Here is a 12,760-nt window from a genome sequence, read left to right as displayed (position 1 = left end):
TCCAGAGCCTCCCAGCGTGCACGAGACCCGAGCTTCAGCACAGCGGTGTCATCTAGTGCGTTTGCTGAGTGTGTGAAAGAAATCTTTCTCTCCTATTTTGTTTCCACCACACAGAAAAGAAAAGTGAAGGCGAGAGGGAATGCCTTCTGCCACGAGCGCCCAGCAAGCCCATGGCACCCATCTTCCTGCAAGGCCTCTCTGATCTCAAAGTCATGGATGGAAGCCAGGTCACTATGACCGTCCAGGTGTCAGGTCTGTCCATACAGCCCTCTTCCTGGGGCGTGTAAGAGGGTGATCGTGTGGCACTGGGGTATTGCTCTTAGATGCCCAGAAAAATCATCATGGAACCATCAGCAAGGGGTTCAAGGAAATGGAGTCTCTTGGCTTCTCTCTTCAGTTATCTGGGTAGCATTTTTCTAGGTTGAGGGTTATATGGTCCAGAGGAAGAAGATGACTAAGAGTAATGTGGCCAGTTCCAATGGAAAGTTCGGGGTTTTGTTTTTCACTTTTGTTTTATGGTTTATACTTTCTGTTTTGTTTTAAAGAATTCCAACTATTTTTTTAATTGGTATATATTCATTGTAGAAAATGATGAGTTTCATAATTCTATTTTATTCAAAAGCATCATGTGCTTTAACCATATTTACTAACTACTCTTCCTTTTCTCCCACCAGCCCCCTTCTTTTTCTAAATAGTCCCCCTTCTACCTTTGAGTCTTTTCGCTTCTAATCAATGTAGTGGTTGAAACCTTAGCCAAAGTAATAAGGCAAGAGAAACAAATAAAAAGATTGCAAGCAGGAAAAGAGGAAGTCAGATTATCCAATTGTAGATAATATAAGCCTATACTTAAAAGACCCTAAAGATTTTCTAGAGAGTTTTTAAATGGTGCAAAATGAACTTGTGTGAGGTCTCAAGTCTTTAGAGGCCATCTGAATTGCTAGAGTTAGATTCTAAGGTAGAAAGTAGATGATCCAAGATCTTTCTAAAACTTCTAAAACAGGCAAAAAAAAAAAAAATATGGCTTGCACTCAGACTGAGCTCTCCTGGTCCTTTCTAGGGATAGCAGGAGAAAAGCTCACTGTAAATGGGGGTTTTTGTCCCAACTGCCCCACCCAAATAAACACAGAAGCTTATATCAATTACAAAATGTTTGGCCAATAGCTCAGGCTTACTATTTACTAGCTTTTACTTTTAAATTAACCCATTTCTATTAATCTATGTATTGCCACATGGATTGTGGCTTTACCAGTCCTCCGGCATCTTGCTTCTTGGGCAGCTTGTTCACATCTCTCCCAACTCTGCACTCTTCATCCCAATCCTCAATTTGATTGTCCCACCTAACTTTATCCTGCCTTGCTATAGGCTAATCAGCTTTATTATTAACCAATGAGAGTAATACATATTCACAGCATACAGAAGGATTATCCCACAGCAATTTCCCCCTTTCTGTCTAATAAAAAAGGAAGGTTTTAACTTTAGCGTAGTAAAATTACATACAACAAAACAGTTACCAAGCAAGAATTACAGATACAATATCCAGTCTATTTGTGGTTCACAAAATTAGAGAAAACACTCAATTATCCATCCTATTTTGGTGAGTCCAAAGTTTTATATCTAATTTACCCTTTTATCATAACTAAGAAAAATTATAACTATGACTAGTCTTCAACTCTATCAAAGACTCCAGAAGGATGAAATATTTTCTAATGACAGGGACATCAGACTGCCTAGACAGTCGGTCAAAGTTTCTTTGCAATGTTGGGGCATCCATCTTTGGCCTACAGGCCTAGCATATCTGACAGATTTTCCTGTGAAGTAGGTCATTTTGAAGGACTGTCCTACCTTGTCTTGGAAAAGTTCAGCATGCACCTTTCTTGCATCCTGTTGGTTCAGTTTGGACAGTAACTGTCAGCAGTTGAGGCAAGGCCAGTTTCTTTGCCCATATGACTATCTTTTGCCACAAAGAAAACAAACTCTATATGGAGTTTCTTTGATACCCATCATCTTCTCTGGAATATATTTGTGCTGCTAGGAGCAGACATGTCTCACTGTCATGAAAAGTCTCAAGTTATTAAAACATTTTAAATGCCATATTCTGTAAGTCTTTGAAGTATTTGAAGATTACTTATCTACCTGAAATATATCTTTGTATACCTAGAAAACCTAATTAACATGATTATAAGTTTGACTATTATAGATAACTATTCATCTGTATTTTTTTAAAATGATACATTACTTTTTTGTTTTTGTTTTTTTTTCAAGATAGGGTTTCTCTATGTAGCTTTGGAGCCTGTCCAGGATCTCACTTTGTAGACCAGGCTGGCCTTGAACTCACAGAGATCCACCTGACTCTGCCTCCCAAGTGCTGGGATTAAAGGCGTGTGCCACTGCCACCTGGCTACATTTCATTTTTAAATGAGTTGTATAAACATAATATCTTAAAGAAGAGTAGAAATATACATATAACGAAATTAACTTTAAATTTCTATCAGTAAACCAAAATCCATACCCACATAAAATATTTTTATATTAACAGTTGTTTTTTTGCATTAAAGTAGATTCAATAATCTATCATTTTTCCTCCAGTATTTCTATATCATATCCCCTTTCTTTTTTTAGAAAGAGATTGATTATGACCATAACAATTTGTAACCAACCCCCCTTAAATGAAAACAAACATTTATAACCAATATTTGGGGAATGTAGGTGTAGTTTTCTAGACTACTTCCTGCTGATTGGTGGGTGTTGGTAATCTTTGAGGGACCCTGAGAATATCAGGATAATTATTAAGTCTTGGCTGGGGTATTTCCTGAGGCTGAATCATCTCAGCTGTTTTGGATGCTAGATCACCTGGGCCATTTTTATTGGTGTCTGGTCCCCTTGTTCTGAAAATATATAACTTTTAAAGTCAACATACATATATTAATACAAATATAATCTGTGTGTCATACACAAGTCAGCCAAAGATGATTTTTTGTTATGTGTTTGAGCAGGTAAAATATACATCATGTGTCTTGTAGTTACTTTAGGTTTATTTTCCCATGTCTGTAGTTAGGATCTCAGGAATCATCCTTGATCAAACCTGACTTTCCTTAACCCAAAATGAATCCATATCCTCTCATTTCCTGCAGAAACAAAAACACAATTTCTCCCCAAAAAATGACATACATTTGATGTAAATTTTGGGGATCAAGATATTTTTTAAATATATAGGTTGTTTTAATTTAGTAGCTTTCACAATCAAATGTCTCTCAGTAGTTATCATTCACCCATTAATAGTCAAAAATCCAAAGACAACACAATAAAATACAGACTCCAGACTCTGTGTATTTTCATCTTTATGAGTCTTATCATAGGTTTTTTTTTTTATTACCCTATTCCCTTTTAAGGACTTTATTATTTTTAAGTCATTTTTTTAAATCTATGACTGTTTTTACCCTTTCTCTCTCTCTCCCAAGCCTACGCACATTTTTCAAACACTGTGTTCAGAGGCCTTTTTGTCTGAATCTGTTCTTACTGAACCTTTTCATCTGTATTAGCAAAAACCCTAAGTCTGCCATGCACTGCATCAGCCAAGGAATGCAGAAGATGCCTCTCTGAGAGACTGAGGGAATCTACCATGCTGCTGCTCAAGCCTGCATGCCTCAGCCAAGGGATGCATCTCTATACCATGGCCTGCATGAGAAACTCAACCTAGGAAGCTGTTCTTGGCTCCATTTCTGTGTGTCTATAACACCCCTCTCTTTTTTAAAAAAAAAAAAAAAAAAAAAAAGCATTTTTATGCTTTATATGAATGTACACCTACCACATTGGAGTGCCATATGTAAACAGAATTTTTTGTCCCTACTGCCCAGTCCCAAAATAACATACAGAAGCTTATGTTAATTACAAAATGGTTGGCCAATAACTCAGGCTTATTATTAACTAGCTCTTACTTTTAAATTAACGTATTTCTATTAATCTATGTATTGCCATGTGTTCCATGGCTTTACTGGTCCTCTGGCATCTTGCTTCTTGAGTAGCTGTTCTCATCTCTCTCAACTCTGCCCTCTTTATCCCAGTCCTCGGTTTGATTGTCCCGCCTCAATTTATCCTGCCTTGCTATAGACCAACTGGCTTCATTATTAGCCAATGAGAGTAATGCATATTCACAGCATACATAAGGGTTATTCCACAGCATCGCTCACAAAGTCCCAGCTCCACACTCATGGCAGAGTGAGTACCTTTGGATACATCTGTGGTTCTTGGTTCCTATCAGTGCCTCTGAAAACTAGAAGGACCCATCTTCCTGAAATCTTCCTAGTTCCTCTAGACCTGAAAACGTAATAAATATGAACTGTGAGAGGACCTGAGGACTTGTCCTTGAAGAGATGATGATCCCCAGTTCCTGGAGGATGAAAGCTTTTCCAGGACAGTCACAGACAGAGGCTAGGTCTCTTTTCCACATTTGTCATGCCGATTGGACGTCTCATTGATGTCCAACTGCAAGAGATAAGAGGCACTCTGCACCTGGCCTCCAGACATGTGTCTTGCCCATGCAGACAAATGACCATCTTGCTCACTCTTAGGCCTCCCCAGGGGCCTCACTCCTATGAAGCCTCATGGTCAGCTATCATATCTAAGGAAGCTCTCACGTGGTCATTGATCTGTACCCCCAAGACATTCCAGAAGCATGGACTGGCACTCCTACCCACCGCCAGCCATGTTGAGAAACCCTCTGCAAGCTGGGGTCCTAAGACCACATTTGTGTGGTGGCCCAGTGCTTACAGAGTTCTTCCTGGTGATCGTCTGCAAGGGAGCTGCCATGGTGTCTGTCACATGGTGGAATCTCTGTGTGAGGAAGGGCAGGACAGAGAACACCTTCAGGGTTAGGTATTCTCTATGTGCAGCATGCCATTCTCTGGGCAGCTAGCAGAGGTTAGATTGACCCAGGTATTTCTCTTAACAACCCTACAAGGCAAAACATGTGAGGAGACCGAGGCAAAGACTCTGGTAGCGTGTTTAGCCCAGCAGTAGCATATTAAGTGCACAGTTGCTTGCTGGCTAGGGAAGTCCCTCACTCACAATCTTCTGCTGCTGCTCTCTGTTCAGGGAACCCACCTCCAGAAGTGATATGGCTTCACAATGGACATGAGATCCAGGAGTCAGAGGACTTCCACTTTGAGCAGAAAGGTGGCCGGCACAGCCTGTGCATCCAGGAGGTGTTCCCAGAGGACACGGGCACATACACCTGTGAGGCCTGGAACAGTGCAGGGGAAGTCCGCACCCAGGCCATGCTCACCGTGCAAGGTGAACCTGAGCTACTTTGGGGGGATGGGGGTACAGCTTCTGCAAAAGCCACTTAGAGGTGACGGGAACATGGGAGGTTGCTCTGGGTCCCATTGCAGCCTCAGAAGCAGAGTGGGGCTTCCTTCCCAGCTGTCTCAAGTCCCAGCTCTCCCCGGGGTACTGCTAAACTGGATGGACAATTTGGTATTGAGGGCTTGGGATATGAATTACACATGCATGAGTCCCTTCTCCTATAGAAACCTCCTTTTTAAGAGAAAGGTGAGTTAAACTCATGCAGTCAGCGACAGTTCTCAGCAGTCACATTGGCTGCAGAGCATGAGCATAGGAATATCCCAGCCTAGGACTCCATCCATACTGCCATTCACTTTGGCAGCTAGCAGAGAAGCTCGCTGCCTTCACTTTGGCTTATTTAAATTGATACTAATATTATCGTCTGATAACGTAACCAAGGCAGATTTTTCAACGAGTATGTGCTGTCTCTGCATACCCAGTCCAGGTGACTTCTGGACCACTTATTCTTTAGTATCCTATTGTCTTCCGACCCTCTGCCGTCACAGAGAATGGAGTGGATGCCGAGCTCCGTGCTGAAGGGCCTCCATCTCCATCTCTTTCCCCATTGCCTACTTCAGAACCTCATGACGGCACCCAGCCCTGGTTCATCAGCAAGCCTCGTTCAGTGACAGCCTCCCTGGGCCAGAGTGTCCTCATCTCCTGTGCCATAGCTGGAGACCCCTTCCCCACTGTGCTCTGGCTCCGAGATGGCAAAGCCCTCTCCAAGGACACTGGCCACTTTGAGCTGCTCCAGAATGAGGACGTGTTCACCTTGGTCCTAAAGGACGTGCAGCCCTGGCATGCCGGCCAGTATGAGATCCTGCTCAAGTGAGTCTGCATGTTCTGCCAGCCTCCCTCATCCCCCTTCCTCAGACTCCTGACTCCCGGGCTGGGGACAGGGAAGCCAGAGGAAACAGCGGCTGATCCAGGCCCAGTGCGGTTAGCGTGCTCCTGTTTCTTGCAGTTGAATAGAACAGGTCCTCATGGAGAGTCCTCCTTCCCTCTGAGCTCAGTTCCTCAGGAGCCTCTTACACCACGTATTGACTTGGCACGTTATGTGGTGTATGAAGAATATGAAAGCTGTAGAAATGTAAAGCAGGTCTGGTGGCTCACACCTTAATCTCAGCATTTGGGAGTCTGAGTCAGGAGGGTCATGGTGGACTTGAGGCCAGTCTGAACTACCAAGTTAGACCCTCTCTCAAGAGAGAAGGGGCTGGGAAGGAAGGTCTGGATTAAAGGTAGAGATACAGGAGGATAGAGGTTAAAGGGAATATATTAGTATTAGGTATCTGTTGCTGTATAACAAATTACTCCAAACTTATACAGCAAATATTTATTAGCTCACAGTTTCTGTGGACTGATGTGTTAGTTCATTTTCTGTTACTGTAATGAAATGCCTGAAGCTTGATAGCTTTATAAACAAAGGTCTCTGTAGGTCCAAGGGTGGTAGCTTTATCTGGTGATGGCCTTCCTGCTGGCAAAAGGGTGGTTTGAGGGTTCACATGGCAAGAGGCAGAGAGCGTGCATATCACGGTCTTCCTCTGCCTCCTCTTTACAACCACTAGTACTCAGTCACAGGGGCTCCATTGTGACTGTCTATTTAGTCTTTCCATAGCCTTAATGGGTGCCTGACTACTTGTCACTTCCTTCCTGAACTTTACCAAGTCCCCATACTGGGTCCATCGTGTTCATCAGGATCCGCTCCATAAGCTACATGCCAAGGCGTTTGCTGTGATGGGAGACTGTGCCTACAGTAATTATGAGCATGTGCTTTCTACTTACATCAGCTGGCTGTTGCTACATAATAGACCACCCCCAGATACCTTGAAGTGCATTTTTTTAAAAAGAAAGCTGTTATTTCTCAGAAATCTTTGGGTCTGTTCAGGAGTCATGCCCATATGGGCAGAGCTCTGTGGATCTGAACTAAACACAGGACCTTCTTACAATTATCCGTTGTCCTGTGACCATCAGCCCTGCGCCTAGACTATCTCAACTGACTTTGCCTTATGCTTGAACTCATTATTACCAGGGGGACAGATCTGCCTCTGTGATAGGAGCCTTGCTCACTAGGCCAGTACTAGGACAGAAGCTGACTTGAGGTGACAATACTTTCTGGTGAAGGAACAGTACTTTGAGATGATATGTGTATTAATCAAGCTAGATAGCCTATAAGAGATGAAGTTTTTTTTGTTGTTGTTGTTAGATTTTGTTTGGTTGGCTTGGTTTTATGAGATATGATTTCATATTGCCCAGGTGGCCTCAAACTCAATATGGATAACCTTGAACTCCCGATTCTGTTGCTTCCACCTCCTGGCTTTTTGTGAGATTTTGAATCAAAAAGAAAGACTGGGTCTTGGCCAGTGCAAAGGGACTTAGCTTTTAAATGAGCCAAGAAAGAAGTAGGGTAGAGGGCACAAAGCAAAGGGCTTTAAGAAGTTTGCCAGACCCGCAGAGGGGGTTACACTGGAAGGACAAGAGGCAGACTGTCTGGGACCAGCTGGGGACGGTCATAAAACGGAGCCTATCCCAGCGGAAGGGAATGCGGAAATTATCAAGCCTTCTCATCTGATAATGAGGGACACTGAGGTCTCAGGTCACCGACTTGATCATGGCCATGAGCTGAGCCTAAGCTCGAGCCCATGTCTTCTGACTTCAGTCAGATGTTCTTCCAATCTGGCAGCCTATCGCTGGGAGTGTCTTTCCATGCACTGGGAATTAGGGGAACCAGGAATTCATGCTGACCGATTCAGCCATGTATCCCTTGCCCTTTTCCTCCCCAAGTCTGGATTCCTCATTCCTCCGGGAGGCCATTGCCATGGTGTTGGCTCTGTCCCCAGCAAAAATGGAATAAGTCGGTGGAAAGTTCTCTTGAGGAGTGCTTGCCAGGCCTTCCGGGGACCTTGTTCCTTCTCACTTTCTTTGTCCTGACAGAAGTCAGAACTAACCCATGGTGGAGGGCCTTGCGAGGAGGAAGTCTGGGTGGCTGGGAGGAAACCAGGGGGTCCAATCTGTTTCTGCTTATATGGAGCAGTGGATGTAGGTGAGTTTTTAACTTTCCCTTCCCTTTGCAAGCTCTGATCAAGAGGAGAGTTAGCAACAAGTCAACTCCAAACCAGCTGAGAACACAGATATGTTCCAGGAAATTCGTACTTTACCTTTGTATATAAAATCATCCTTTGCATGGGTGATTTGAGGTCAGACCCAATGCAAAGCTTCCACCCAGAGCAAGAGCTTCTTATACCGGGCTCAGGAAAGGGGAGCCAAAGGTCTCCATATTAATGGTAGGTGGAGCATGCAGAGTGACTTCTGTGTCCTGTGTGGCAACACCAGGGCAGAGCCTCAGTCTCCACTCAAGTTTGTAATAGTGTGTGAGTGACATTTAAGCTGTCTCAAGATGCTGTTCCTGCTGGTTAGGACACTCACTGGTAGATGAGTCCAGTCAGGAGTCTCTCTGAGCTTTGTAGGCTCCAGAAGAACCCATGACTGGCCTTCGAGGATCAGTAGAGGTTTGCATTTTAGGCTTTCGGGATAGTTACCCCAGTAGCCCAGCCATGGTGTACCAGTGCTCTGCCGCCCCAGCTGTCTGGAGACCTCAGGGTGAGGTCCGTGGGTAGGTAGAGACCCTGAGGACTTGATCTTTGTCTGTAGTCCACACCATGGGGACAGATCGTGACGATGACTAGAGCCCTTACTTGATTCCTTCCATGGGGAGGGTTTAGCTAAGCCTTGCTCCAGCTCAGCAGACAGCTCAATGCTCTGGTCCACAGCCTCCTAGTGTGTGGCTAGGATAAAGTGGGGCCATCTGGTCAGTATTTGCTCCTGATTCATATGCCTTCTGACAAGAGGAAACTCAGTGAGGATATGCAGAAAAGAGCTACCAAGTAAACCCCCACTGGGCGTCCTGCTCTGTTCCATGCCAGGAAGTGGGGAAAGAATGGCCTCAGGCTGCCCAGTGACCGGGCAGGATCAGGGCACCAGGGATCACGCTCACAGCCTGGCGCTAACGAGTTGCTTCTTAAGCGGAGGTACAGCCTGGACTCTGCAGGTTCCTTGAATTGGTAGCTTCTGAGACCCTGGGCCTGGAAGAGGGGACAGACAGGAGCTGACAGGGGAGGAGAGAAGAATGGGAGAGCCGAAGGCACAGAAAGGGAAAGCCTGGGGTAACACAAAGGCGGGTGGGGGAGGGGCAAAGGAGGAGGCCCCAACAGGTGAGAGAGGCTGGAAGAGAGCACACACTCCCAGATTCAAGATGTAGGTGCCTACCAGGTGGACCCATACACTTACGTGTGTATCCACTCCTATGGTTAAGGCGCACATGTATACAGACACTCTAAGAAACACACAAAGATCCCAGCGCAAACTGGTTCTGATGAACACCGTGGGACCTGCATGCCGGCCACAAGTAGGTAGATCCCAGCCCCTGTCCCTGCTAGTTAACTCTGAGTTTTGGGCACGTTATTTAACCTTCATACTCTCCATTTGTCTTAAAAGAACAGTGCTGTCTCTAACCTGTTGGAACCGTAAATGAAGTGTGGCAGGTTATGTAAGGAAGAGGTCCCAGAGCTGGCACGTCTGTCATGGAATCTAAAAGGGTCCCTCAGAGCGGGCAGTGCTACTAAGGCAATGTTACGAAGGGGACTAAGTGGGACCTGAGAGTCCCAGCACTGCCTTGCATAATAATCCCCCAGCCTCCTGTGTTTTTTTCCTACACTCGCCAGACTTAGCTGGCATGTTGTAGAGAACAAGACAAAGCATGTGGCAGTCGTGAGGGCCAGACGGTCCCGGATAAACACAATCCTTGAAGTGGTAGATCCTACCCATTTAATTCCCAGACTGGTCCCTTCCCTAAACATCGCTTTGAAATGCCAGCAGAGGGCAGCCTCGGAGGCCAGACGGCTCATCTGCTTTGCATCCACCTTGTTAGCCACTGAGCCCCTGCCTAAGAAGAGGGGCCTCAGCCAGCCATGCACCCCTGGAGGCTGAAAAGTTCTGTGATTGTAAAGAATCCGGAGCCCTCCCCACCTGAAGGAGGAAAAGAAAGGCCACCCATGTTGGGAGACACGCTTGTTAGGTTTTTTAACACAGAACAACACAGAATGTTCCAGTTGATGGGGGAAGGCTGGGACTATTTTCAAGGAGAATTCAGCCATTGGGGAAGTGACTGTCATCGCTTTGAGGGAGTATGGAATCAGATCACGGGGCATCTGAGCAGGGCCCGTCTGTATAGACCAGGGGCTCCATCACAGCCTCCAGCAGCCCTTATTCTTGGACTAGGTGATCAATCCACGATAGTGTTTAGAAAGGATTCCCATTTGTACATGCAGCAGCTCTCCTAGATAGTTTTTATCCCTCCTCTTCTTTTTTAATCCAGAACTATAAAAATCAAGGTTGACCACAGGGTCAGAGCTCTACCCTAAATCTAAGTCCGGGATGGATGCCACAGCTAAGCCCTAGGCCTCCTCCTTCCCCGATCCATGGTCCTCCAGCCCGTGACCAAGTCTACACTTGCCTTGTACTCCGTCCAGCCCTGGGCTGAATAGATCCTTTGCCCAGGGACTCTCACAGTCCTTACTGTCCTGCTCTTGACTCCATCAGGAACCGGGTTGGCGAGTGTAGTTGCCAGGTGTCCCTGATGCTGCACAACAGTCCGGCCAGAGCCCCGCCACGGTGAGTGCCCCCAGCGGTCGCCTGGTCAGGCCCCTGCACCCGCACCCGCCTCCCTCCTCCTGGCCCCGAAGCCTGGGATTGTTTGTGTCCTCCTACTGAGACTACCAGAGCCAAAGGGAAAGATTGGAAGGGGATGAAGGAGGGAGGGCAAAGGAGGGGGTGATGTGTGTTTCTTTTTCTTTTTTTTCTTTCTTTTTTTTTTTTTTTTGCACACACCCTTATAAGGCTACTGAAGTCATTACCGATATAATAAACCAACTAGGCAAGTGAGCGCCTCTCACCAATGTTCCCTTCTATAAACACAGCCTGGCCGGCCCCCACGTCCCCTTCCCCCTCCTCCTCTCTACCCTCCGCCCTCAGGGATTTGCTCTCCCCTGACGTTCCTGCCTTTCCCAACCCCTTTTCCTCCAGCTACTTTCCCTTTTTCCCCTCACTGGTTGTTGCAGGGGGCGGGAGCCTGCCGGCTGCGAGGGCCTCTGTAGTGGAGGAGTTGGTGCTCATGGTGATGGTGACCGTGATGGGACCCTGAGGCCTGGCTGGCCAGCAAGAGGGCAGGGTTGGCCAGAGGAGGACGACGGAGACGACGACGACGTGAGGGGGCTGCTGAAGAGACGGGTGGAGACCAGGCTGCACACCGAAGAGGCCATCCGCCAGCAGGAGGTGGGGCAGTTGGACTTCCGTGACCTCCTGGGAAGGAAGGTGAGCACCAAGACCGTCTCTGAAGAAGACCTGAAGGAGATCCCAGCCGAGCAGATGGATTTCCGCGCCAACCTCCAGCGGCAAGTGAAGCCCAAGACCGTGTCCGAGGAGGAGAGGAAGGTGCACAGCCCCCAGCAGGTCGACTTCCGCTCGGTCCTAGCCAAGAAGGGGACCCCTAAGACCCCCATCCCGGAGAAGGCCCCACCTCCCAAGGCTGCCACCCCAGACTTTCGCTCGGTGTTAGGCAGCAAGAAGAAGTCACCCACGGAGAACGGCAGTGACAATGCTGGGGAAAACCCGACTCCTGTAGGCAGTACACAGCCAGTCGGGGCCCTGAAAGCCACAGGCAATGCCAAGCCCGCTGAGACCCTGAAAGCCACAGGCAATGCCAAGCCTGCTGAGACCCTGAAACCCACAGGCAATGCCAAGCCTGCTGAGACCCTGAAACCCACAGGCAATGCCAAGCCTGCTGAGACCCTGAAACCCGCAGGCAATGCCAAGCCCGCGGAGACCCTGAAACACGCAGGCAATGCCAAACCCGCAGAGACCCTGAAACCCATAGCCAACACACAGCCTGCAGGGTCCCTGAAACCCATAGGCAATGCACAGCCTACTGAGACCCCGAAGCCCGTGGCCAATGCCAAGCCTGCAGAGCCCCTGAAACCAGCTGGGAAAGAAGAACCCAAGGAGGTTAAGAATGATGTGAACTGTAAGAAAGGGCATGCCGGAGCCACAGGCATTGAAAAGAGACCCGAGAGCCAAGGCTCAGCCCCAGTCTTCAAGGAAAAGCTACAAGACGTCCATGTGGCCGAGGGTGAGAAACTGCTACTCCAGTGCCAAGTGACCTCTGATCCCCCGGCCGCTGTCACCTGGACACTGAATGGAAAGACACTCAAGACCACAAAATTCATCATCCTCTCCCAAGAAGGTAAACGGGGGGTGAGGGTAGGGAAGCTGGGGAGCCTGCACCTACCTGGGTCACTGTCAAAGCATGAAGCTGCAGTCTTCCTGGTGATCGCTTGTAGCCATAGCTGAGTTAGAATAGCCATCCCTA

General features: G+C 47.1%; 1 protein-coding gene across 3 annotated transcripts in view; it reads left to right on the top strand.

Annotated features, from left to right (window-relative positions):
- Mylk (myosin light chain kinase) overlaps window positions 1-12,760 on the top strand; it is a 182,268-nt gene that overhangs the window by 84,713 nt on the left and 84,795 nt on the right. For 2 of the 3 annotated variants that reach the window (XM_037209782.1, XM_028886325.2), the window contains exons 11-15: window positions 115-252; window positions 5,092-5,289; window positions 5,919-6,168; window positions 10,936-11,007; window positions 11,454-12,634. In XM_037209782.1, the coding sequence (XP_037065677.1) occupies window positions 115-252; window positions 5,092-5,289; window positions 5,919-6,168; window positions 10,936-11,007; window positions 11,454-12,634 (1,839 nt within the window). The remainder of the gene's footprint in view (window positions 1-114; window positions 253-5,091; window positions 5,290-5,918; window positions 6,169-10,935; window positions 11,008-11,453; window positions 12,635-12,760) is intronic. The other variant, XM_037209783.1, reaches the window with a different exon arrangement.

The sequence above is a fragment of the Peromyscus leucopus genome, chromosome 12 (assembly GCF_004664715.2).
Source record: "Peromyscus leucopus breed LL Stock chromosome 12, UCI_PerLeu_2.1, whole genome shotgun sequence".
Classification (NCBI taxonomy): domain Eukaryota; kingdom Metazoa; phylum Chordata; class Mammalia; order Rodentia; family Cricetidae; genus Peromyscus; species Peromyscus leucopus.
Note: the sequence above shows the minus strand (reverse complement) of the source record. Positions and strands in the feature narration are given on the sequence as shown.